The 24,448-nt window shown below is 46.2% G+C and overlaps 12 protein-coding genes across 12 annotated transcripts; 7 read left to right on the top strand and 5 right to left on the bottom strand.

Moving 5' to 3' along the window:
- Positions 1-298: 298 nt before the first annotated feature.
- Positions 299-1,931, top strand: N7478_013214 (Major facilitator superfamily domain general substrate transporter; the record flags this gene model as incomplete). The annotated part of the gene is made up of 2 exons (XM_056929424.1): positions 299-1,521; positions 1,580-1,931. The coding sequence occupies 2 exons, from the start codon at positions 299-301 to the stop codon at positions 1,929-1,931; spliced, it is 1,575 nt and encodes a 524-aa protein (XP_056772786.1).
- A 219-nt stretch (positions 1,932-2,150) lies between these two features.
- N7478_013213 (uncharacterized protein) lies at positions 2,151-4,623 on the bottom strand (the record flags this gene model as incomplete). Its single annotated transcript, XM_056929423.1, has 5 exons — positions 2,151-2,234; positions 2,283-2,375; positions 2,427-2,710; positions 2,762-4,019; positions 4,072-4,623. The coding sequence occupies 5 exons, from the start codon at positions 4,621-4,623 to the stop codon at positions 2,151-2,153; spliced, it is 2,271 nt and encodes a 756-aa protein (XP_056772785.1).
- An 886-nt stretch (positions 4,624-5,509) lies between these two features.
- On the bottom strand, positions 5,510-6,412 carry N7478_013212 (SDR family NAD(P)-dependent oxidoreductase; the record flags this gene model as incomplete). Its single annotated transcript, XM_056929422.1, has 1 exon — positions 5,510-6,412. The coding sequence occupies one exon, from the start codon at positions 6,410-6,412 to the stop codon at positions 5,510-5,512; it is 903 nt and encodes a 300-aa protein (XP_056772784.1).
- A 382-nt stretch (positions 6,413-6,794) lies between these two features.
- On the bottom strand, positions 6,795-7,647 carry N7478_013211 (SDR family NAD(P)-dependent oxidoreductase; the record flags this gene model as incomplete). The annotated part of the gene is made up of 2 exons (XM_056929421.1): positions 6,795-6,989; positions 7,054-7,647. 2 exons carry the CDS (start codon positions 7,645-7,647, stop codon positions 6,795-6,797), a joined length of 789 nt encoding a protein of 262 aa, XP_056772783.1.
- Positions 7,648-8,643: 996 nt separating this feature from the next.
- Positions 8,644-10,413, top strand: N7478_013210 (uncharacterized protein; the record flags this gene model as incomplete). The annotated part of the gene is made up of 5 exons (XM_056929420.1): positions 8,644-8,760; positions 8,808-8,950; positions 9,008-9,819; positions 9,870-10,225; positions 10,300-10,413. The coding sequence occupies 5 exons, from the start codon at positions 8,644-8,646 to the stop codon at positions 10,411-10,413; spliced, it is 1,542 nt and encodes a 513-aa protein (XP_056772782.1).
- A 3,055-nt stretch (positions 10,414-13,468) lies between these two features.
- Positions 13,469-14,145, top strand: N7478_013209 (uncharacterized protein; the record flags this gene model as incomplete). Its single annotated transcript, XM_056929419.1, has 3 exons — positions 13,469-13,521; positions 13,594-13,661; positions 13,712-14,145. 3 exons carry the CDS (start codon positions 13,469-13,471, stop codon positions 14,143-14,145), a joined length of 555 nt encoding a protein of 184 aa, XP_056772781.1.
- Positions 14,146-14,308: 163 nt separating this feature from the next.
- N7478_013208 (uncharacterized protein) lies at positions 14,309-16,675 on the bottom strand (the record flags this gene model as incomplete). The annotated part of the gene is made up of 11 exons (XM_056929418.1): positions 14,309-14,475; positions 14,548-14,739; positions 14,795-14,914; positions 14,967-15,093; positions 15,156-15,539; positions 15,600-15,702; positions 15,765-15,781; positions 15,849-15,893; positions 15,960-16,061; positions 16,110-16,453; positions 16,645-16,675. 11 exons carry the CDS (start codon positions 16,673-16,675, stop codon positions 14,309-14,311), a joined length of 1,632 nt encoding a protein of 543 aa, XP_056772780.1.
- Positions 16,676-17,613: 938 nt separating this feature from the next.
- N7478_013207 (uncharacterized protein) lies at positions 17,614-18,158 on the top strand (the record flags this gene model as incomplete). The annotated part of the gene is made up of 2 exons (XM_056929417.1): positions 17,614-18,066; positions 18,126-18,158. The coding sequence occupies 2 exons, from the start codon at positions 17,614-17,616 to the stop codon at positions 18,156-18,158; spliced, it is 486 nt and encodes a 161-aa protein (XP_056772779.1).
- Positions 18,159-18,761: 603 nt separating this feature from the next.
- On the top strand, positions 18,762-19,067 carry N7478_013206 (uncharacterized protein; the record flags this gene model as incomplete). Its single annotated transcript, XM_056929416.1, has 1 exon — positions 18,762-19,067. The coding sequence occupies one exon, from the start codon at positions 18,762-18,764 to the stop codon at positions 19,065-19,067; it is 306 nt and encodes a 101-aa protein (XP_056772778.1).
- Positions 19,068-19,319: 252 nt separating this feature from the next.
- N7478_013205 (uncharacterized protein) lies at positions 19,320-20,432 on the top strand (the record flags this gene model as incomplete). Its single annotated transcript, XM_056929415.1, has 1 exon — positions 19,320-20,432. One exon carries the CDS (start codon positions 19,320-19,322, stop codon positions 20,430-20,432), a length of 1,113 nt encoding a protein of 370 aa, XP_056772777.1.
- Positions 20,433-20,939: 507 nt separating this feature from the next.
- On the top strand, positions 20,940-22,685 carry N7478_013204 (putative 60S ribosome biogenesis protein Rrp14; the record flags this gene model as incomplete). Its single annotated transcript, XM_056929414.1, has 3 exons — positions 20,940-20,954; positions 21,006-21,089; positions 21,204-22,685. The coding sequence occupies 3 exons, from the start codon at positions 20,940-20,942 to the stop codon at positions 22,683-22,685; spliced, it is 1,581 nt and encodes a 526-aa protein (XP_056772776.1).
- Positions 22,686-23,482: 797 nt separating this feature from the next.
- On the bottom strand, positions 23,483-24,293 carry N7478_013203 (NuoI/complex I 23 kDa subunit family protein; the record flags this gene model as incomplete). Its single annotated transcript, XM_056929413.1, has 3 exons — positions 23,483-23,613; positions 23,695-23,960; positions 24,031-24,293. 3 exons carry the CDS (start codon positions 24,291-24,293, stop codon positions 23,483-23,485), a joined length of 660 nt encoding a protein of 219 aa, XP_056772775.1.
- Between the last annotated feature and the right edge of the window lie 155 nt (positions 24,294-24,448).

Genomic DNA, 24,448 nt, shown 5'->3' with positions numbered 1-24,448 from the left:
TCCCGACAGAATACCGGTTTTCATTGGCCCACTATCATTCGATTGACTCACTTTGTCCCGGAAATAACTGTGCAATCCGTGAGAATTCGGAAAGTTCAATGGCACCTGGAAAAGACAAAATCGAGGCCAAAAAGGCTGCCAGGGTTTAGCGGCGTATTTGTTATGCTCGGATATGAATTATACATAAAGGGTGTTGATCCCTCCCTATTTACTCGTCTGGGTCTTGGTCCCGATTGCTACACATCCGGTTATACCTTTCCAGGGGTTCGTTCTTTCTTCCCTCTTTTCTGTCATAACAATGGGCCTTAGCAAGGCTTCCACGGGGGCGATGCCCTCATCACATGGCGTCGACCCTCTCTTGAGTGTTCTTCCAGCAAATGCTGGGCCATGGTACAAGCAGCGTCATCTCTTGCATCTCAATTTTATCATCATCTCGCTGGTGATGTACTCATCAGCTAACGGATACGATGGATCATTAATGAACGGTCTCGAGGCACTTGACCAATGGAAAGCGTTCATGAACAACCCGGCAGGAGCCTGGCTTGGATGGATCAATGCTATCTATTGGCTCGGTTGTGGTATTGGTTACCCAAGCGCTTCATGGATTGCCAACAAATACGGTCGCAAGCCCGGCGTCTACGTAGGGTATTGCCTCCTAACACTAGGAGTTGCTCTCCAGACTGCAGCACCAAACACAACTACCTTTCTGCTTGCCAGATTCTTCTTGGGGGGTGCTTCCGCCCTTTTCGGAAATTCTGTTCCTCTACTCATCAATGAAATCGCTTACCCTACTCACCGTGGCATTTTGAACGGTCTTTTCATGTCAGGCTGGTACGTCGGTGGAACTGTCGCTGCCTTTGTTGTTTTTGCTTCTCGGACATACGGATCTTCTTGGGCCTGGCGACTACCTTCCGTCCTTCAGGCTCTAGTACCCATAGTTGGACTTCCAGGGTTTCTTCTCGCCCCGGAGAGCCCCAGATGGTTTGTGTCCATGGGGCGTGAAGACGAAGCCCGTGATATTCTCACTCAATATCATGCAGCTGGCGACTCTAGCTCGCCGCTGGTCAACTACGAGTTTCAAGAGATCATCTCTACCATTCGCGCAGAGCAACAGGCGAACGAAGACGGCAGTTATCTTGAAATGGTCAAGACGCCAGGTAATCGCCGTCGTTTGATGATATCTATAACCCTTGGACTGTTTTCTCAATGGGTCGGAAACGGTGTCATCTCGTACTACCTTTCATTGATTCTCAGTTCTGTCGGAGTCACCCAGGTCAAAGATCAAACACTCATTTCCGCATGTTTGCAAGTGTGGGATCTGATCTTCGCCGCTTTGGGAGCATTCTTTATCGATCGCTTTGGGCGCCGACCACTATTTCTTACCTCCGCTGGTGTCATGTTCGTCAGTTATGTACTTGTCACAGCTTTGTCCGGGGTATACGCCACCAATGGCGATAGCGGTGCAGGAGGCACGGTCATTGCATTTCTCTTCATCTTCTTCGCTGGGTATTGTATAGCATTGTGAGTATCTCTTGTCATCACTTAATTAGGCTTGAACCTTGCTAATTTTTCTTCCCAGAACACCCTTCCTTACCTCATATCCGTGCGAAATTTGGCCCTTCCGACTCCGATCCCGTGGTTTAACAGTCACCTGGGTGGCTGCTATCGTGGGCATGTTTTTCAACACCTTTGTTAATCCAATTGCACTCGCCGCGATTGGATGGAAATATTACTTTGTATTTGTGGCTGTCCTATCTATGTTCGGCGGCACGGCCTTCTTCTATTATCCCGAAACGAAGGGTTATTCTCTAGAGCAAATCGCAGTGATTTTTGACGGCGAAGATGCTTTAGTGAGTAGCCCTGCGGATATCGTGGATACCATGAAGGGAGAAAAGTCTGAGACTTTGGCTGTCCATGAAGAATCTGTTTAATGTCACATCTTAATATGTTTAAATCTAGTCGAATATATGGCAATACATGTAAATTCCGTCGTCTGCCCTAACTAGTCTGTCCCTGTGCTAGACATCATGAAATCATCATATAACCTTGGTCAGAAGTACCAATATCAGTAAATGCATATGTTCGACCTTTAAACACTGGAGGATTTGGTGAACTGGTGATGCAAGACGATAATTTCATTTGTGCACGTGTTATACTCCCATCGGGTAAAGACTATCGAATACCCAAACCTCTGGATCGCCGAAGAAATTATCCATGCCGTGCTCAAAAAGAGACTACAAAGGTCAGTTAGGTAGTCAAAAGAGCAAAGCACTTACACTTACATTTACATCAAGTGCATTTGGGTCATCGAGGGACGAGTTGAAATTATCCATTAAATCATTTGGAGACCTTGATTGATCGTATGTCGCGTTTTCCTAGAAAGAGTCAGTGAAGGTTTAGCGTAAGGGGACTTGGAAGACACGCACTCCATTATCTGGTAGGGTCATAATTTTCTCTTTTGCCAGTTCTATATCCACCTGTGAGGCCATTACCCTGTAGTATTGCCTTGCAACTCGATCGACCGCCTGCTCGCCCTCCTGGGTCGACTGCTCTGGAGAACAGGTCAAGCTCAATAAAGCACGCCCAGCCGAAATATACCAATGGTGAGTATATCCGGTGCCAAGCTGTACAATCCGATCCTCGAGCAAAGCAAGCGCCTTCTCTATATATTCAAAAAATATAGGAGTATTAGAACTCAAAAGGACGTCATCTAAGAAAGTTAGCAGAGCTCTGTTATTCATATAGAGTGGCCCTGACTCACTTCGAAGGCTTATTGAAATGAGTGAGTTCTGGCATATCACTAATGCGGCGCGAAAATAATCATGTCGAAGCAATAACAGGGCGGATGTGTGGGTTTCGTTGAGCCGTTTATGCTGGTCAATAATACTAGCGGCAGCCTCAAAACAAATCATTCGAGATAAAGAATGCCGTGAAGTGCTTTCTGATTGACGAGCAAATGGGCCATGCAACATGATCAAGTACTGCCGTAGTTGAATATCGAGAAGTGACCGTGCTAGTAAAGAGAGAGAGCCGCTGTTTGAGGGAGACTGAATCGATTCCCACGAGGGAAGCTCTTGCAAAGCCTTGGTGATAAGCTCTTCATAATGCATGACTTCTTCATACTTTACTGAAGAGCTAATATCATTAACAACCGTGTTTAATGTTACTCGCAAGGAGAAGCTCGCGTTTGAAAAGGAGAGAAACGAGCTTGTAGTATACTCGGTAATGGGTCTCTGATTGACCAATTCCACTGGCTCATCAGTCAAATCTTTATCTTCAATATTCAGGACGCCTTTGGTGTCGCTAAAAATTCCCGCCGACGTTGAGGTCATTCCACGGTCAGTTGAAGCTTGGAGCTCCAGCTCAGTCATCGTTGCCCACATACGACGTCTCATTTCTCTATCAAAGGCCGATATCCTCTCCCCTAGAAGACACGGATCACGATGAAAGCCTGCCGCCATTGCTTCTCTTACTAGTGTCCCAGCCTCAGTCCAATGGCGCTTTTTCTTCACTGTGTTCACCAGCTTTGCAAGAATTGAAAGACATCGGATCTGCCACACGGCTAAGTAAATATTCTTCTGGCTGTGAGATCTTAACCAAGATTCGGATGCCTCGATCCACATGACTGCCCGCTCTCTAGCTAGCGAGCTATCGCCCATATATCGAATCTGATCATTGCGAACAATGCAGCTTGCGGCAGCCATTATTAAAAGGATAGTGACCACGAACGCTGACGATGTCGATTGATGGTCACTAGAAAACTTGACATACTCATTCCAAAAAGACGGAATGTGGATTATGCGGTATATCGGCTCAAAATTATCAAGGTAAAGATGTACCAATTCATCGATTGTTTTTTGTGATGGAAGAAGATATGTGAAATCCAACTGGGGAGTGGATAGGGTGTTAATCTTCTCAAGTTTCCATTTCTTATGCCTGTTCTTCAAGTCATGCTGAACTCTATAAAGAGATTTGTGATTTCTTATAGCGTCCTTCATAAAGTAACGAAGTTCCGGGAACTCGAATGATCTTAGTAAATCCCACCAAAACTATCATCGTCAGAAGACTTACATGGCCTATTAGACTAGCTGGATTGCTTCCACCAAAATACTGAGTTCGAAAGTTCTCTCCGCGGAAGATCACAGTGCGAATGGAGTCCTGACGATTGCTCTCCAAAACAGGCTCTTCGTTATCATCCTTAACATGAGGCCGCTCATTTTCATACTGAAAGACGGGTGCTGACCTTGCACTAAGTAGCTGCCACGTTCCATTGTTCCGTTCTGCTTCCAAATTACTCGACAGTCTGCCAGCACTGATAGAAGGGCCAATTCGTGGACGGTGAACTTCATGTGTAGATGCTTCCGGCATAACCACTGGGGTCCGGGCGGCTAAACGCGTAGGAGTTTCAGATGGAGCACGCTTCGGAGGTGGCCCATCATAGATACAGGCGTCTGCCTGGCCTGTTCGCTGGCATCTGTTGCATGAAGGATAGCCCCGGTCGCATCGCAATTTGCGTCGTCGACATTCATGACACGAGTAGACCTTCCGCTTACGTTTTCCTGCATTGACTGCACCCCCTGGCGGAGAATTTGAGTCACGATCAACTGCGTTCGGGGATAGCATTTCTATCTCGGAGATCTGTGGAATTAGATTGGGGATTGAGAGTTTCTCAGTTCCAAGTCCGACGAAGAAACAGCAGGGATGTCATGAATGATAGCTATTCCTCGAAAACCGAGATCTCCGAATGTAACTCCGCCAAAGCCGAGCCTGCACGCTTTAAATCCGACATAACGCCGAAGTACTTTGAACAGCACACTGGATGAGCAAGTATGATTTTTTATTCCTACATCTTCCTGTAAGAAAATTATTCAGTCACTAAGGAGACTTGACATTCATTCACTGTTCTTCAGGCCTCGAAAAAGCAAGGTAAAAGGCATCCACCACCAAAAATAGCACTTTAGCCTCCAAGCACTTGGACACTTTACTACGAGCTGGTATACCTCGACCTTCAAGCAGCAGCATCAATTTACTGGTTGAGGGACTTGAAAAGGCGGATTTGGATACTTCTGGCAATTCCCGTAAAAGAATTATTATACTCTTACCCTTTTCTCCCCTTCCTATTTCAGGTGGCTCTCCTGAACCAGGCTGCTCACTTTCAACACTCAGAAACTTTAATGATCACCTATAAGCACTACCATGTTTTTTTTTCACTAGTGTTTGCTAATATAATCCTATTCCAACTGTACGTGACCTATATCTGACCACAATCTTTTGCGGTTTTAATTCACAAAACTCAATTAAATTCGCAGGTGTCCATCCAAATTTACTTCTAATTTGCGGGATACATGCATTGCAACAAATCAGACCAGCCACATAGAGCGCGAGTGATTTATCATTGGCTTCATTATATGCGAGGGCTTCCACATGTGCCGTATGCTGTTTGGCTGTCAAAGTAACATTTTGAACTTTCATTGCTTAGAATTGTTATCTTGAACCCGCAATTGCTTTTTCAAATACTGAAGGAGAGCCCACCATTTGCAGAGATGATACCTCCAGTTGACCATCCAAATTCAGGACTACAAATAGTCGCAATAATACCGGCGATCTCATGGATATACGCTGGACGACCTCCGAACTTGTCGCCATGTTCAATAAGCTCAGGGGTATCGAGATCCTCACGGGCAGGTGCCAATGGGGTGAGAGGATTCCATCGAGCGATTATCTCCTTAATATGGTCAGGTGCCACCAGGTATTGCCCGGTAGCAACAGCCCCAGGATTTACGCAATTAACGGTCGCTCGCTCAGCAAGCTCACGCGCCCAAACGCGGGTCATAGCTTCAATAGCACCCTTTGTTCCGGAGTAAAGAGTTGTATGTTCCGTGCCCACCTTGGAGTTTATGCTTGATAGCAGGACTATGCGGCCGCTCCGGTCGGTCGGGAGATATGGCTTGCAAGCACCTGTCAGCAAAATTGGTCCCAGAACGTTCACCCCATATATACGGTGAAATTCGTCTTCTTTGACCTCCTCAAACGGTCCGGTAAATGCAATTGCGGCGTTATTTATCACTATGTCGATTTGAAACTTCCCAGACTTGGTGTCTGTGAATTTGTCTTTGGCCGCTTGTATCATTCTCTCACATTCTGAACGCAATGAGATATCTGCCCTGATGGAAAGGACTTGAACGCCATAGGTCTTCTCAAGCTCTGTAGCAAGGTCTGTAGCGGCGGTATCAGATGACTCGGAGGTATAATTCAATACTAGGTTGCAGCCTTTGCTAGCGAAGTTAAGAGCGATACCGGCACCAATGCCTGGAATTCGAGTTAGAAGGCTTCCGAAATAAGCTTTCTGATTGAAATTACCTCGCGATGCACCAGACACAAGAGCAAGCTTTCCATCAAAAATACGGGCCATTGATCCTCGTGATGATGCTAAATGTCCAGACTTCAAGTTTTAGAGCGTTGTCACTGCGGAAGGAAGGTATCCGCAGGAATTAGAGAAAATAATTCCAGAGGAAACACTTATTCATCGCCACATATCTAGTGGGGCTTTATCATACAATTTAATTTGAACTTCGTATTTTGTGTTATGTACGGAAGTTGTTACAGAATGTACGGGACTCCTTTCGCAGTTATTTTGATTTCGGATCCACCGCAGAAGATAGAACTCGAAAATGCCAAAAGTACGGCTAGTAAACTAATCGAAAAGGGAAAGAAAAAAGACACTTCATTTTCGTGGACTCAACATTGCTTTTTACCGAAAGGCAAATTGCGATACTCCTGGATTACGGACTTATCTACCACTTTGACAAGGCTCCACCATCGATAGGCAAGCATACCCCATTAACGTATGATGAACAATCTGAGCCAAGCCAGAGAGATCCTTGTGCCACCTCGTGGCCTTGTCCAAATCGGCTCATACTGGTGGCCTTTGCTGCGAACGCCTCGGGGGTCGTTCCCATGATTTTTAAAGCAGCCGCAGACATCTCACTCTATTCTTTGTTAGTTTCTGCCAAGACTTGATTTGCATCAGAGACGGAACTCTAATCAACTTACAAAAATTGGACCCGGTGCAATAGCATTCACCCGGATACCCAAAGGACCACCCTCGTTGGAGGCATGCTTGGTCAATCCGATTAGCGCATGCTTAGCCGTAGTATACGCGGGCATATTGGGCTCGGGTGAGAATGCATTGATAGAGGCAATGTTCACAATAGATCCCTTTGTTCCTTGTTCTCGCATTTGTTGCATTTGATATTTCACACATAGTGCCGTACCAGTCAAGGTAACATCCATCAGTCTTCTCCAAGTATCTTCATTGAAGTCAAGCAGAGGACTGTTGTCGGGATAGTGAGCAGCATTATTGATTGCAACATCCAATTGTCCAAACTCCTTGACCGTCTGCGCAATGAGATTCTGAACCTCGTCCGACTTAGAAATATCTGTTTTCACAAAGCGCACGTCGCCTAGAGCAGAAAGCTCCTTTGCTACCTCCTCGCCTTGATCGGTCTTAATGTCCGCAATTACCACTTTGGCACCAGCTTGTAGGAAAACGGCTGCGGTCGTCTTGCCCATGCCTTGAGCGGCACCGGTTATAATTGCAACTTTCCCCTTGAGTAAAGGGAAGACAGGAGCTTCGGGTACTTCCATTATGGCTATCGGGTTCTTGAGTCTGAGGAGGGGTAGTTAAGACAGTTCGTGGGATACAGGGAGGTCACCGTCAATTTAAGTCACGATCGGCATTACCTGATTTTGTCGACTCGGTATGATTATTATTGAGTATTATTATTTTTGCCCACTTTGTCCTCTAGAAAATAACGATTTTATGGATTACCAACCGCCTACCCCGTATCATCATCTACTATCGTATCCCGTAAGAAGCAGTAAATCGTTCTCTTGCCAGTTTTTAGCAGGTTTGCCATGTGCGCAACTAAAATATAGTGGCGCTCCAGGACCCATTCTTTTCTCCACACCGAAATAACCGACTGTACTTACCCACTCCATCCTGTTCCCCTTCGAAAGTGTGTGCAAGGAATTATCTGTATTGTTTGACCTCTCATAGCCTGCTATCCTGTACAAACACATAAGCCGCTGTGGAGATGAGACAGAAGGATGCGTTAGCGCGATGATCCACTTTAGGTGACCCATTTGCTCCACCCATGATTCTTGTATTGGCATGAGATCGGCCGTTATGTGGCAAGGCTAGCTTAGCTCAAGTCTAGTCTGTATTTTCACCTTTTCCTTGGCCTTTTTGTCAAGAAAATCTGGAAAGGCCATCTCATATGATTCAGTGCCACATCCTCAAGTGGGCCGTTATGCATATTTGTAACAGCGGTGCTATAGGTCCAAATAACGACTTCCTGCTAGCCATACTTATCGGCAGCAAATGTGGAGCAGGGCTACCATAGAGTACTGCTTCCATTGGATCCTGCATTTTATGGTAGAACGAGAAGCGTGAAAGTCCCATATGCATGGCAACCAAGATGGAATAAGGGGGCTTTTTTAGCGGATAGTAGAAATGCCGACTTTAATGTGATCTCCACCCTTTTTTCTCATATATCATGCAAGAAATATCGTGAGAATTTTTTTTATCTTCCAACTTGCCGTTCTGTTCACTTTGATTGCTCTCGTTTTCCAGTCGCAAAAATGGGACAGGAAAATCATGATGTGATCGAAGAGTCACAAAACTCTCGCTCTGTTTCTGATGATCGCAGCTTTAAAGCGCCTCATGAGCATCCGCAGACGACCTGGGTTAACATTCTGGTGAGTCTTGTCATGTACAAGGAAAGAGCTCCCATTGACAGAATTAGGTTATCATCACTGCCTGTCTGGGGGGGTTTCTTTACGGTTTTGCCGCAAATGCACTCTCCGGGTCTCTTTCGCAGACAACTTTTATTCTGAAGTTCTTATCCGGCTCCGACGAAGCTTCACTGGAGGATGCTATGCTGGGAGGGTAAGAGATAGATTCCATTCTACCAGCTATGCCCGTACTGATCATATGTACCTACAGATTTCTTGGTGCAGCTTTAATTGGTGCCCTTGTCCAGGCTCCTTTATCCAACAAATTCGGCCGTCGCATCGCCAATGGAGCAGCCGCTGTTCTTGTCATTATTTCGGGCGCTATTCAGGCTGGATCTGTTAATGCCGCTATGTTTATAGCCGGGCGTGTTCTATGTGGTATTGGATCCGGAATGGTGTTTGCGAATACTCCCGTGTATATGAGTGAAGTTTCACCACCTCACACTCGAGGACTTCTAGTGGGAATGCATGGAGTTGGTACCGTCACTGCGTATATTCTGGCTGCTGTGGTTGCACTTGCCTTCTCATTTGTCAAAGACCCTGTGCAGTGGCGCTGTATCTTTATCATCTTGACTGGACTCGGTGTGATGTATCTTGGGACTCTCTTTTTGATCCCCGAATCCCCCCGCTGGTTGATGGAGAATGGTCGCGAAGAGGAGGCCAGAAAGGTGTTGGAGTACTTACATAGTACCAAAGACGACAAAGGAGCCGCCTTTGCTCATGCTGAGTTGAAACAGATCAAAGCTCAAGTCGAAATCGAAAAGAACACGCCTGGAGGATTTATTTACATTGCCTGCACACCAAGCCACCGGAAGAGAGCTCTTTGTTCTATTCTCCTGTGGGTTATGGGCCAGGGTACTGGCATCACAACAATCGGCAATCTAATTCCTACATTGATGGGGGCTTTGGGCTTCGGTACTACTATGCAGCTAGGCCTTGGGGTGGTCTGGACTGTATGTGCAGTCATCGGGTGTGGTATCAACGTCTTAATTATGGATAAAGTTGGACGAGTCAGACTTCTTGGTATGTTATCTCATCTCATATCATATAGAATTACACTAACAAGGATTCAGTCATCGGTGGGTTTGGAAGTGCTTTAATCATTGGTATCATGGGTGGACTTGAGAAGTATTATCTTGACAGCACTTACATGCCGGGAGTCAACGCTGCTGTTGCTCTCTACTTCATCTTCGGCGCCTTTTTCACGTCCACAATCGAATGCACTGCGTATGTGTATGGATCCGAAATCTGGCCCACACATCTGCGCAGTGAAGGTGCGACTATTGTTTACGCCAGCTTTTTCGCAAATGCCGTCGCATATGCCGCTCCTGTGTCAGTGGCCCTTGACAACATTGGCTGGAGATACTACATGATCTTCGTTGCAGTTACGGTTGTCAGCACAATCGTGCTCATGTTTTATTTCCCTGAGGTACATGTTTTTCCTTTATTCCTACCCATTCGAGTGTCTACTTCGAGCTCTTACTAACTAATTTTTCCTTTCAGACCAAGGGACTCAGTCTCGAAGAGATCAACGCTAAGTTCGGTGATACTGTTGGCATTGACCTCCAGGATGCTCTTGCTGCTGAAGATAGCAGCTCTAATGAGGCTCTAAAATGATTTTATATCGTCGGCACGGGCTAGAAGAAAACGATGGTGAGGTAAAATGATTAGATTGAAGACGGTCATCCTGGATGCGCCAATAATGATGATAGATTAGAATGGTGCTCAGATAATTTGCAGGTACATAATTTGAAAGTGCTGATTTTTCCCATTCTCTTTCCAATCAACTCCATGATCTGGGCCACGGCGCACAATACTATGTACAAAAACTTTAAATCGCGTATACTGTATAACGTCTCCTGAGTTACGCCCACTGAATCAATTTGTAACAAAACTGGGGATTGAAACTTGGGGCCCACTCATAGACATGCTGTACATGCTTTGGTAATACCACCAGCCCCTCTTCTCGAATTTCGGATAGCCTAGCCCCGGGCCCTCCCTTATGGATAGGTGACAGGAGCCACAGTGTCAACATTCGGATATTTCAAATTCTGTTACAAATCTTATCATTTGTAATGTTAGGGATATATTTGTACAGGTAGCCTAGTACACAAGGCTCTCCACCACGCCAACCCTCGTGGAAGTAAATTTGGTTCTCGCAGAACTCGGATGAATGGGCTTCTGTACTCCATCTGTACTCCGTAGAAAACGGTGAACCGTTAGGCAATACAATGCTAAGGCTAAACTTCGGTCAATTACCTAGAAAGAAGATTCGGGTGTAATTTACCTCAACAATACACACGTACGTACTCCGTAGTGGCCACGTCTAGCATTGTGGGTCCATTCAGCTGAAGGAAGCGCAAAGATTGGGCCGATCAGTGGATTCATCTAATGTTTACAGAGAACAGTATACACACATGTCTCCTTTCACGGGCTGACTCGAATATGCCCCATAATTTTACGTAGTGTGATAGGTTGCCCAGCTGAAAGACAAATATTTGAAGTGTTTCTGAAGTTTTGCCTGCCTAAAAATCCACAGTAGATCATGATGGAAGAATGCTTGAAACCTTTAATTTCCCGGGACTCTCTTGATTGATACAACAAGCCTTAGGGATGAATGAATAGCTCCATGCCTACATCTTGTTAAGTAGTATTATCGCCCAGGGGAATTCGTCTGCCATCCTTCATGAGTGAAAAACGTGTAAGAGTTTATGCCTGTCAAGGCAAAGCGTTAGCCCGGGGAAGTGCGGGATATGGGGAACGTAAGACTTTCCATCTGTCCAATCATGTCCAACTCTCCCGAAAGTCTCGGGAATCTTATCAAACTAGATGCGATCAGCAGGGCATGACCAGTTACCCACCTCTCCCTAGCGGGGCTCTGGATTGACTCCAATCCTTTTCGACGGCGCCGATTTGAGTTTGATCCTTCACACGGCTCGTACCAGATGGGGGCGTCCATTCAAATCAGATGGGCGGTTCGGGAATGTCGATCCTACCATACTTCCCCAACGCCTCCAACTCAATTAAATGCATGATCAACTTTGTTCTTTGTTCAATCATGCTTCCTCTGATGCCATGTTTATTTTCTGACTATGCATCAAGAAGATCGCATTGAGTCCTGCATCTTGCGTCGCACCTCATTTTCAATTGCCTCATACCCCTAGGTGATTCTATAAGCCCTAGACCAAATTTATTTCAGCGCTAGTTATTATGTAAATCGAATCCCTTTGCTAGATTCTTATCGGTTATTCCGATCAGCGAGGGTGCGATGAATGGGGTTCCACTTAGAGCCAGTTTGCTTCAACTAATACTCTGTTTGGAAATCAATTTGGGGGCCCTTTAAGGATTATTTCAGTGGGTCGAACTCGGGAAGTTTTCGTCGCTATGTAAAAGTTTGCGCGTAAATTTATTGCCTTTCATTTCATTGTGGGAGTGAATCCCACTGAAACAGGCAAGTTATTCGAGCCATCTCGGCCCTAACAAACGACGATCTCTGCAAGTCCCTTCCCGCCGCCGGAGCCCTACTTGAATATTATTCGTATTCACTGTACTGCGTAGTTATGCATGCTGGTGGAACCCTGTTCGAACCATGCGATCCTTTTGTCTGTAGGAAAATCCCCTGGACCGCACTCCCGGGGCTTTATCGAACCTTTTACAGGCGAAATTCTCAAGTACGGGGCTCTTCCTTCTACAGTAGCTTTACCATCCTACGGAATATTCGCTAGCAAAAATTAAATTCGTGTCTAATATGACGATCTGAAATCAAGGTTTGAGTAAAGGCCTGGAGTCCGAAAAACTGCACTCCTGTCAGTGGCCTTTAACCTAAGTACCTTCCCCTGACGACATTCCGATGGTTCTGTGGTTTGAATTGTATCACGACTCATGTCCCGCGAGTCTAAATACCGCTATTCTGCAACGCGATAAGCTGCAGCTCGTTGGTCATTTATCTCAGTATGGGTCTCCGCGGTGAAGGGCCCGTTTTAGTCGGGGTACTTTGGATGGAAGTAGTTATCACTTTGATCGTTGTTGCTTTGAGGATATACACACGAACGGTCGTCCGAAACAATGTTGGATGGGATGATGCTTTACTTGTCGTAACTTGGGTAAGTCTTCCAGTTGGCCAAGAAATCCACATCTTTTTTCTCGGAATTTGTACTCATCTCTTACCTCTCTTTAGGGCTTGATGGCGGGTTTCGTTGCGTTGTGCACAGCATCTGCTATGTATGGAATGGGTGTACACGCGAATCAACTGAGCCACCACCAAGATTCTCAAGGAAGGCTACTCCTGCTAATTGGTCAGCTTGTCATTTCTCTTGCGATGGGGACGAGCAAGTGTGCTGTTTCTGTTTTCTTGATGAGAATTGTGGTGAAGAGGTGGCACATAGTATTCCTTTGGTTTTGGACAGCCAGTATCATGTTCTTGGGAGTCTTCCAGGCGATCAGTGTTCTGAATCAGTGTACCCCTTCCCGATCGCTTTGGGACTTACGCGTCCCATCAAAAAGCTGTCCTTTAGATCTGGTAAAAATCTCATATGTGATATGTTGTGAGTTATTCCTCACCTCCTTCCTCTCACGCTGAAGTTCGTATGGCTAATATGAACAAAAAGCTTGGTCCGCTATCCTTGACTTTGTCCTCGCAATTTTCCCATGGTACGCACTGTGGGGATTAAACATGAAGTTCAAGGAGAAGGTGAACATCTGCTTGTCACTGAGCTTGGGTATTATGTGAGTTAATACCTTCTCTTCTCTTTTCAAATCATTCGTGGCTTTTCAAACTATTTGCTAACGTATTATTAGTGCTGGCGTTTGCGGCATCGTTCGCACCACAGGGCTCGATGCTTTGGCAGTCTCTGATGACTATCTCTGTGAGTTCTTTAAATTGACCAATATCATAGACACTTCTAATAGACGCCAGATGCTGTAACCGAATCAGCAATTTGGACCAACTCTGAAATTACCCTTACGATGATCTGTGTCAGCGTACCAGCCCTACGACCCCTCTACCGATCCCTGGCCGGCCGAAGCACGTCGAACGAAACTTCCAACTATAACCAAATCAACCCCTATCATCTGCAAAAATACAATGGCCAAACTTCACATCCTGATTACGCGCTGGAGTCATTGACTACCACTACTGTACATGGAAAACAAGCTGCCTGCGACAACAGTGCGACTAGCAAACACACTGGTATTGATGAAGGTAGCGACGATATGGATACGAGTCACATTTTGAATCACCAAAACTACGATCCAAGCGTTATTCATCAGATAACAGAGGTGGACATATCTTATGAAGAGAGAAAAGGCGACGTTCCAACAGTCCCTGCTAAGGCGAGGCAGCATATTTGATGAAATCAAGGCACACCTAGCGGCTTTGTAGCCCATTGGCACCTTTGTAACTATATGAACTCTAATGACAAAATATAAAATATAAAGAGAACATCTCACTGATAACATGCGGCTGCGGTTATGATGAGCTCTACTTCATATACCCGGAGGCACAGAAGGATCACTATAGATCATCAAGCTGAGGAGGTTTACGAACAGGAAATGTGGCTTCCCAAGCGCTCATGACCTGAATCAGAAGGGCCTCTTGGTTTTTCCTCGCAATAGCTGCCACGCCAAACGGGCGTCCATTGTAGTCGAGGTAAGAAAGGGGCATTGCGCAAAGCGGATAACCTATTACAGGCAAAGATTTAATTGATTATGTCACCATGCTTGCTTTCAAATTTGGCGTGGTCATTGACTCACCTGTAGCTGTTGCCAAAGACGAGATGGTACTGTCAATGGGTCCCAGTATAACATCCACGCCGTAGCGCTCCAACGCCAAGTCCATCCCTTTTTCTCGGCCCATTTCTCTGAGATACGATAAATTTCGGTCGTATTCTTCAGGAGAAATGATCTTGTTTTGGCTGGCAATTAAATTGTCCTGTCGAGGATGGTCTATGGATACTATCAGCCAATTCAAATTGAGATAAAATGATAGGCGAGATCTTACGTGAAGGAAGCTCTTGATCGGCATGTTTCTCATTGAAGTCAATCACTTCAGCGACGGACCTCACTTCGCTTTCTTCAAGACCTTCCAGGTAAGAGTTAATCTGGGGCTTCATGTCGGCCTCTGTAACTATTCATTAGCACTTTGCAGGGCTGGCTCAATATGAAGAACATACGGATGATCGTCCATTCACAGCTTTCTCCGTCAATTTTGATGTCATCTGGGGATATCATTTCGATGTTCTCCACGAATCTCTTTGCCTTCACTTTGATTACCTCATAAGCTTGGCGGATATCGCGAGTCTGTGATGGTCGTAGCAGCGTTAATAAAGCATGAAAGGTGTTTTCTTCAAATTGGAACGTACAATTTGATCCTGGGTTCCATCTACGGGCCCCATCTTGGCTTCCGGCTTCTGCCATACATCCGGATCGAGAACAGCCACGGATATATCAGACCATGATCCGGTAAGACTGGCTGTGAAAGAATCTGAGCCTGACTTTGAGGCAAGGATATCTAAGAGCGCAGCTAAATCGTAAGACGACTTTGTCATGGGTCCAGCTGCATCAAAGTTGCTTGAGATGGGAATTATGCCATCTTGAGAGACAAGTCCAATCGTCGGCTTGATTGTGTATAATGCTGCGCGGCCGGCTGGGCTGACAAGCGATCCATCAGTCTCTGTTCCGATAGCGACTGGAGCGTACCCGGCAGAAACGCCGACAGCAGAGCCTGTGGATGACCCCGACGGATTCTAAAGCATTCAAGGTCAATAATATGTAACATGAAAAAGTCTTAGTTTCATTGGACTGACTGAATGTCCCTCGGGGGAGTCATTTGGGTCCAGACCACCGCGGACATAAGCGGATTGTGTCTGGCCGCCAACTGCAGACCAACCATTGGGCATATCAGATCCTCTATACAGCATGTTAGTTTTTCAAATCAAATCCAATCCAAAAATCAATATGTAACCAGCTACCTTGCATTGGCAAATTCCTAATTCATTTGATTAGCTATCTAGATATATTCGATAGAATAGGCAAGGTGACCTAGAATGACTCACGGCAAGGTTAGCCTTTCCAAGAATGACAAGCCCGGCATCAATAAGCTAATTACCATCAGTTCATTTCTTGAGAGTAGAGGGTGCTTATTATCAGTTTGGATACTGATATACCTGGTCAACAATGTAGGCGCTTTTCTTTGGTTTCGAGCTTAGAAGGGCCAGGCTTCCGACGCTAGTTGGTAATCCAAGGCTTGGATGAGTGGCGATGTTGTCCTGGATCAGTGTCAATAATAGTAAACACATATACACGACAGGACTGACCTTGATGAGAATAGGAATGCCATGTAATGGCCCACGCGTTTTTCCTGACGCTCGTTCTTCGTCCAGCAACTTAGCTCTTGCCTCCAGCAAATCAAGAGGCGTAGTCCGAATCATGGCGTGAAGCTTCCCATCGTGTTGGGATATCTGTGCCAAATATCTCGTAACAAGATCCAAGCTTGTAACTTTGCCTTGATTTAAAAGGTCTTGTAGAGCCTTTGCATCGATAGTAAGAAGATTGATCTCCTCTTCTACCGAGATTATTCGAGGCTGATCAGGCATCTCGTCAATGCTAACCAGGACGGGCTTCTGGTTACTAGGCTTTAGCGTGTTCAATGCTTCAATGTCTTACTGCTCAATCAGTCAAACGGGAAGTAACATAAATCTACTTGTGTGCGGAATGTGGCACTAGCAAAGAGTGGTGTGGCCTTTTGTGGAGGGGAGGTTGGGTCCGTGCATCGAAGTGGATATCCCTCGTCAGGGACCGATCAGCCACACCTAGTATATTTACCGTGATCGGTGAATTGAATCTACTTACAACCGAATAATATGAGCCTAATGGCTGGCATTGGCTGGTATTGGCTGTACTTTCACTTGCATGGTTTTAACGTGATATACTCGCAATTTTCAACTCGAAACATCATAGGCAGCCCCACTGCTATCTGCGCCTTGTATAACATGATGATCGCGAACTCCTTACCAATACAATCTTGAATGAAATTATAACTTTTTGAAAATTAACTTGAGAACATACATTCATCGGCATGATATAACTGAGAGCAGTTTCTCCGTGAGGCACACAAGCACCATTCCTTTGACGAAGGAGAAGGAACTTCAACTTGAAGTTGAGTGGTGATCCCGAGGTCTTAAAATTCTCGGGTAGGAAGATCGAAAGATAGATATCAAATAATCTGATCCGCTGTATCTCTCTGGAAATTTTCCTATGGCTTTTCCAAGTTGTAAATGCAATGATTCAAGAGAAAGAGCAAGGGAACAAAATTCTTAAAAGTAGCTTCAACCTCAGTGAGCTGCTCTATTTCTGGCATCACAGTGGAGATTTTCTTGAGTCGGTGAAGATACAGCAAGTAAGTGGCTTCTTCGCGCACTTCGACCTGGGTAAGACTTGGAATTCATTCACATGGCAAATGTCGGTTTAGTCCTCGTCAGTTAGTGTCAAAAATGAGGCTGATCAATGTCCAAAAGAGAGAATCTTGGGCGATGCAGGGTCCAAACTCAATTTCCCGCTAAGCCGCATTTGGACAATATCGTGGACGATCTTCGGGTTGATATCTCCCATCTTCGATCCAGACGATTGATTTGCTGCTTTGCCATGATGAACATGATGAAAAATGTAAAATATATTACAAGCAGTAATCAGAAATCAGGTATGAAACGATGTCAATACGTGTGGATCTTCTTACTTGACCTTCTTACTTGACCTTCTTGTTTTTCTATATCTTTCCTACTTCCACCACCCGTCACCTAGAGTCATTTCTCAAAGATCACAATGTTGTTCACCATCGCAAGTGAATATTCACGGCCAATTCTGCGCCCAATTCGCCCGATCGAGGAATTGACAGTATGCCGATATTTTGAGAATAGGCAGCAATCACAATCAACGTCCTCATTCTGGCGGACAAACACACACACCTTCTCAGGAACTGGCAATCGTGAGATACCTAGATGTTGGCCACCAAGTCAGTTCGAACAAGACCCTTCCAATATTCTTGACGTCAAAAACTATAAGATTCACTATGACCCTTTGACGGCTGCCAAGAAAGAAGGTGTATCCCACATGTACGAGGATGCCAGTTCGAAGGCGATATTCGATACGGAGCCAGTGCCAATCTCGCGTATTATTACCAAGAGATATATTCCTACACATATAGTGAGAAAAAGAGAAACCCGGGGTCCTGGATTGACTCTTTTGGTGTTACCTGAGATGGGTGTCCCTAAAGAGGTGAGTGCACGTGGAATAAGCACCACTTTCCAAGATTGATGCTCAGACCCAGCATTTAGATGTTCGAGCCTATGCTTGAGAAGCTGCTGTAACTACTGAAGGGGGCGACGGGGCAAGTTGACGAAATTTGGTCATTGGACATGCCTTTCTCCGGTGAAACTGCTCTTGTAAACCCAGTTGGCTATATGTATTGATGTGTATTGCTCTTCGCTTACTGATAGCTCCCAGCCCATTTATGATCTTGGTGTTAACTCATATACCTGACCACAGGCAACGAGAAAGACATCACACGAGATAAACTGTTGTTTATAACTGCCTACTTGCCAGTTCTAGCTCATGAAGAGCTGCCAGACGAACTCACTCTCCGACGCCCTTCATCCAATCGCGAACATCCAGTACGGAAGAATATCCATGTTATCTCCCATAGCTTGGGAGCACAATGCGCCATGCTAGCAGCTTCTCATGCTTCTAAAATTTTCTCCAGTTTTTCTGTGATTGATCCAGCCATGATTCCGGCTGGAAAACCTTTGAAAATGCTTTCGACACTATCAAATGACGCTTACCTCGTGATATCAAAGAAAGATATCCAGATCAAAAATCGCTAATTTCCGGCATTGCGTCGAGTAAGCGAACACTGGGATGGGATGAGCTTTCAATGCGAAACTTTGCTGAGAGGGTTTTTGTGTCTGACTCTAATGGCGGGCATTCGCCTGACCGGCAATCCTCGTCTTCAGTGGGCTCTTTACTATGATAAGGAGACCCCGACCCAGTGTTATGACCGCCTAACTGATGTAAGCGTACCATTCGATGCAATCATGCCCACCCGGCCCTTTGCAGTCCCATCGGAGCAGTTCAACGCCGATATTGCACGAATGCCGCAGAAGATAAAAGTTACATGGATTTCCCGCTCGACGCATCAATTGCCATACGAGCGGCCAGATGAATGTATGGAGGCAGTTTCTTCCTGGCTTCAAGACATGTCTCGTGGGAGGGAGCACTAGGCTCGTCTGTAGTTGTACTTTTTCTTGTCTGTTCTAAGTATATGTATCCACAAAGTGAAGGCTCACATTCGAGGATCCTCTACCCGCATATCTAACATACTTAGGCTTATCCAAATCAAGCATGATGGGATTATACGCTACTTGAAAATTTTCAACCGGGAGCGGCTTATAGTATACTCTCCCAAGGCGCTGTCAGACATTTATGTTGCCAATTGTTATGATTTTCATAAACCTGCTTTTCTTGCCAATCCGATGAGGGTCATACTCGGAAATGGTCTCTGGGTAAGCGAGAGAGATGACCACAAGGTTCAAAAAAAGGGTCTCCTGTCAGCATTTACACGTCAACGTGTTAATGCATTATACCCTATAGTTTGCAAAAGGCCCAGTGAGACAATACAAGAGGTTGCAATAGCTTTGAACCAGCACAAAGGAATATTAGATACTGCCAACTGGGCCTCGCGATATGCACTCGATGTCATTGGATCAGCAGGTCTCGGTAAAGACTTTATGGCAATTCAAGATGAGAACAACGCACTTGTGAAAGTGTGTAAGAAGGTGTTCAAAGTATCCAAACAGCAACGCACCATATTTCTACTCAACACATTCTTACCATGGTGGTTACTGAGCAACCTGCCCCTCAGCCATAATCATGAGTTCTTACAGGCATCAAAAGCCATTCGCCAAGTTTGTCAGGACGTCATTCATCAGAGACGAGCCCAGTACGCTTGCGAAGGAGTGTGGGGCACCGATTTGCTCTCGACAGCTATTCAAATCGGGCGCTTTTCCGATGAAAATCTCATCGATCAAGTTATGACTTTCCTCGCCGCAGGACATGAAACAACGGAGTCTTCTTTAGTTTGGGCCATTTATTTGCTAGCCAAGCACCCGGAACTACAAAAGACGCTGCGGGTTGATATTCCAGAGAACGTACCACCAATAGAGTCGGATGCGGAGATTACAAGTGATGATATCAAGCGGGTACCTCTTCTACATGCAGTGTGCAATGAGACACTTCGAATATTCGGCCCTGTCCGCCTTACAATGCGAGAAGCAGCCTGCGACACGTATCTTCAAGATAGCGCCGTGCCCTGCGGTATCAAATTTATGATATCATCCTGTGCTACAAATATAGATGAGACTCTGTGGGGCCCCGATGCCTCCGAGTTTAATCCATACAGATGGTTAAGTGAAAACGAAGAAGGTAATTGGGTATTTCTTCACGAGGGAGGAGCAACGAGCAAGTATGCCATGCTTACGTTCTCGCAAGGCCATCGAGGCTGTATTGGGCAAGGGTTTGCAAAAGCTGAGTTCGCCTGTTTGATTTCTGGCTGGCTTGGGCGTTTCTCATTTCAACTCGAGGCCTGAAAATTGGGAACGGTATCACTGCGAAGCCTGCAAATGGTATGCGGATAAGAGTGGAAGTCGTCCCATGATGCTCGAAATTTAGAAGCAATCTTTTATGTGCATAAGGAGTTTAATTTTTGTCGCTGCATCAAGTCAAACACTCTCTCGGGCGACTTTTGAGGTCTCGATCAGAACATCCGTGGAAAAGTGATGCAGTTCCCTAATCTCATGCAATCTCATGTAATGCATATTGATTTTGAATAAATCCAATTTTCTGAAACCTTGAGTATTTCTAAGTAGATTTTCTGTCCAAGGTACCCAGATAAGAAAAAGAAAGTGCCTTAAAGCCACAATTGTCCACACTGTAGTAGTCTTGATGGGGTGAAGTCAAGCCGACGCTGTATATAGTAAGCACGGACCAAGTATTGAGTGGGAAATTTTTGTGGGCGGTGAAGCCGAGCGGAGATTTCCTCACTCATTTTTTTCTACGACCCACGCTTTCTTCCAGCACGGAGTCAAACCGGCAACATGGACGATATTGAGGTAGGTGGCTTTAAATTTAACTGCCTAAGTCAGGATACTGACTGGTTTCAGGAACGTTTGCGCAGCCATGCGCAAGCATTCGACGGTTTAATGTCCTTGATCCCCGCCAAGTATTACTACGGTGATGACAATAGTGTACGTGCACCCTCAAGTCCATCAATGCAATGTTTCCTCCCCTCCTGGTCTTATCCTTGTGAAAGTTCATCTTCACTCCTGAGCCTTATGTCTGACATTCATTTCTGTGTGTAGGACCAGTGGCAACGGAAGAAACAGACCAAGGAACAAGCTCGTGAAGCCAAGCGTGCAAAACTCGACCCTGATTCCGCCGAATCCGCCAAAACCGCCAAGGATATCATGGATGAGAAGGCTCGTAAGCGCAAGCGTGAGGATGGCACCCTCGAGAGTGATTCATCAGATGGCGAATTAGGCTCCGAGAAGCCCATGGAAGGCGTGAGCCGCGGCGATAAAGCTAAGAAGCAAAAGCAAGCCGACAAGAAGCCAGATGCTGCCAAATCCGAGGCTGCCGAGGCCCGCAAGAAGCAAAAAGAGGAGAAGAAAGAGAAAAAGAAGGCTACGCAGAAGGAAAAGAAGAAGGCAAAGGAAACTGCCCGGAAAGAAAAAGACCAGCAAAAGCCAGCCGACAAGCCCAACGGTACAGACAACGAAACCTCAAAGGACGAAACTGCCAAAACCAACGGTGCTGCTGAGGAATCTGACGCATCCGATGATGAGGATGCTGATGATCTGGAAGACGGTACCCCCGAGGAAGGATTTTCCATCGAGTTCCACGATGAACCCGAGGACCCATCATCGGCTTCCTCCCGCAACTCCCCTAATGCCTCGAACCCTCAGTCTGGTAGCTCTTCTATTTCCTCTATTGTCCCTCCTACAGCCTCCAATGATACCAAATCCTCCGAGCCTAAGGGCCTGAAGGCCACACCAGAAGACCTCAAGCAGCGCTTACAAAAACGCCTGGATGAACTTCGGGCAAAGCGTCAAGCTGATGGTCTTAACGGCAAACCTGCACGCAATCGCCAGGAGCTCATTGAAGCTCGTCGCCAAAAGGCCGAGCAACGTAAAACTCACAAGAAGGAGCTGCGCGCCAAGGCAAAGGAAGAAGAACAGCGCAAGGATGACGAGGCTATGACCCGCCGCTTTTCTCCCGGTGGCTCTGGATCCCTCCTGGCATCTCCTCGCTCGCCTGCTGAATCTGTTGGATCTTCCGGCAACAACTTTTCTTTCGGCCGTATTGTCTTCGCTGACGGTCAACACACTGACGCTTCCCTCGGCAATGTTCGTGATGCTCACAAGAGCGCGGGCCCCAGGGATGCCGCTGCCCAGCTTCAGGTTGTTGAGGCGAAAAAGGCCCGCCTCGCAGAGATGGACCCGACTAAGCGTGCCGAGCTTGAGGAGAAGGATGCCTGGCTTAACGCCAAGAAGCGCGCCCACGGAGAGCGAGTTCGTGACGATACATCATTGCTGAAGAAGGCTCTGAAGCGCAAGGAGACTGCAAAGAAGAAGTCCGCGCGTGAATGGAACGAACGTATCGACACCGTTTCACGTATGAAGGACCAAAAGCAAAACAAGCGCGAGGAGAATCTTCGCAAGCGCAGAGATGAGAAGGGCAACAAGGGCAAGAAAACCAAGAAGCCGGCCGGTGGTGCTAAGAAGAAGGCCAGACCCGGATTCGAGGGCAGCTTCAAGGCCAAGAGTGACGGCAAGAAGAAATAAACATAAGTTGTTGCCAATTATTGCCGACTTAGTTTACAAAATCTGCCTCTTCATCTTCTCCTTCCCCCAAAAAGAAGAAAAGTCCTTATTTTTTTCAAACATCGAACTGGGAAATATCCATCCGGGGTTTGTGGTGTTCGGTGTTCGCGCTCTTTCGGAGGCATATTTTTCTCCGTTATGTCATATATCTATTTGCATGGGTAGCGATTTTATCTCGTTGTGTGAATATAGTTATCATTCTGTTCTAAAGCGACTGTCCTGTCTTTCTATGTGTAGTCGTGCCTCGCTTATCAGGTTGAAGGTTCAGTCAGTCAGCCACCTGAAACAGTTGAGTAATGTCACGATGGGAATGTCATTTTTGTACAGTCAAAAAAGAAGCAAATAAAGTAATGATTTAAAGTTAAGGATATGAGCTTGGTAGATTGTAACTTTTTTTTCTTCTCTTTTCTCGAATTAATTCAACTCGTAAAGAAAACAAAGACCTGCTAGATTCCAAATGACAAAGGAAAAATAAAAGGACAAATGAATCAATTTCCACAGGGAACAAAGGAATATCGAAAATTTCGTTCGGAACTCAACTAGTACAGAGATAACACAAGGTTGAGGGGTAAATATGTACAGAGGTGATGGGGGAGTATCGAGGGTATAATAAACCCTGTTCTAGTTTTTTTCATGCGAACCGATTGGAAGCAGGCGCACTGTAGATAGAGTTGGTCATCCTCGCTAGACCAGCCTATATGTTCAACCCGAGATGATTTATATCGCAATTATCATCCGGAAAGAAGCTAGCGATTCGATTATCGGTAAGGAGCATCAGCACGAGCGGCAGCAGCGATCTCGGGCTCCCACTTGTCACCGTTGGAGAGTAGCTTCTCCTTGTTGTAAAGAAGCTCCTCACGGGTCTCGGTGGCGTATTCGGCGTTGGAAGCTGTTCCATTGAAGAAACAAAAAGTTAGAAAGGGCCCACACAAATAACTCGAATAGCTATATAGCTGGTTAAATAACTCACTCTCAACAATGGCGTCCACAGGGCAGCTCTCCTGGCAGTAGCCACAGTAGATGCACTTGGTCATGTCGATATCATAGCGGGTTGTTCGGCGACTGCCGTCCACGCGCTCCTCAGCCTCAATAGTGATAGCCTGAGCCGGGCAGATAGCCTCGCAAAGCTTGCAGGCAATACAGCGCTCCTCGCCGGTAGGATAGCGGCGCAGCGCGTGCTCACCACGGAAACGGGGAGAGATTGGGCCCTTCTCGAAAGGGTAGAAGATGGTGTAGCTAGATTGGTGAGGTTAGTACCAATTGGTGTCGTTGAAGCTTTGGGTTCTCGGTGAGATTGAAAACTTACGGAGGACGGAAGTACTGCTCGAGCACGACGTACATGCCGCGCATCATCTCGGCAAGGAGGAAGTACTTAGTAGCCTTGTCGATAGCGGACTCAGAGCCTTGATCCCATCGCTGAGGCGGGGGCAGGCGGAAACCGGGCTGAGGGGGTCCCGCTGGGGTTGCTGCGCGGGACACTGAGGAAGAGAAGTTTGCCGTCGAGCCGATGGGGGTGAATGGAGAGCGACGGGCGGCGATCAGCCTCGCGACCTGTCGGGTAGAGGCCATGGCGACAGGACGATGAGCGGAGAGGATGATTAGGACAGAGGTTGAAGAGTGGGGAAGGCGAATTGGAGGTCTTCAAGGTAGGGGAGGAAGTCACTGGATGAGGTTGAGTGGTGTTTGCAGGTTCGGGCTTAGGTCATTTCTTTCTGCCGCGTGCT

This window comes from Penicillium angulare (assembly GCF_028827245.1).
Source record: "Penicillium angulare strain IBT 27051 chromosome Unknown utg000012l_segment0_segment0, whole genome shotgun sequence".
Taxonomy (NCBI): Eukaryota; Fungi; Ascomycota; class Eurotiomycetes; order Eurotiales; family Aspergillaceae; genus Penicillium; species Penicillium angulare.
The sequence above is the reverse complement of the archived record's forward strand: the minus strand, read 5'-3'. Positions and strand labels throughout refer to the sequence as shown.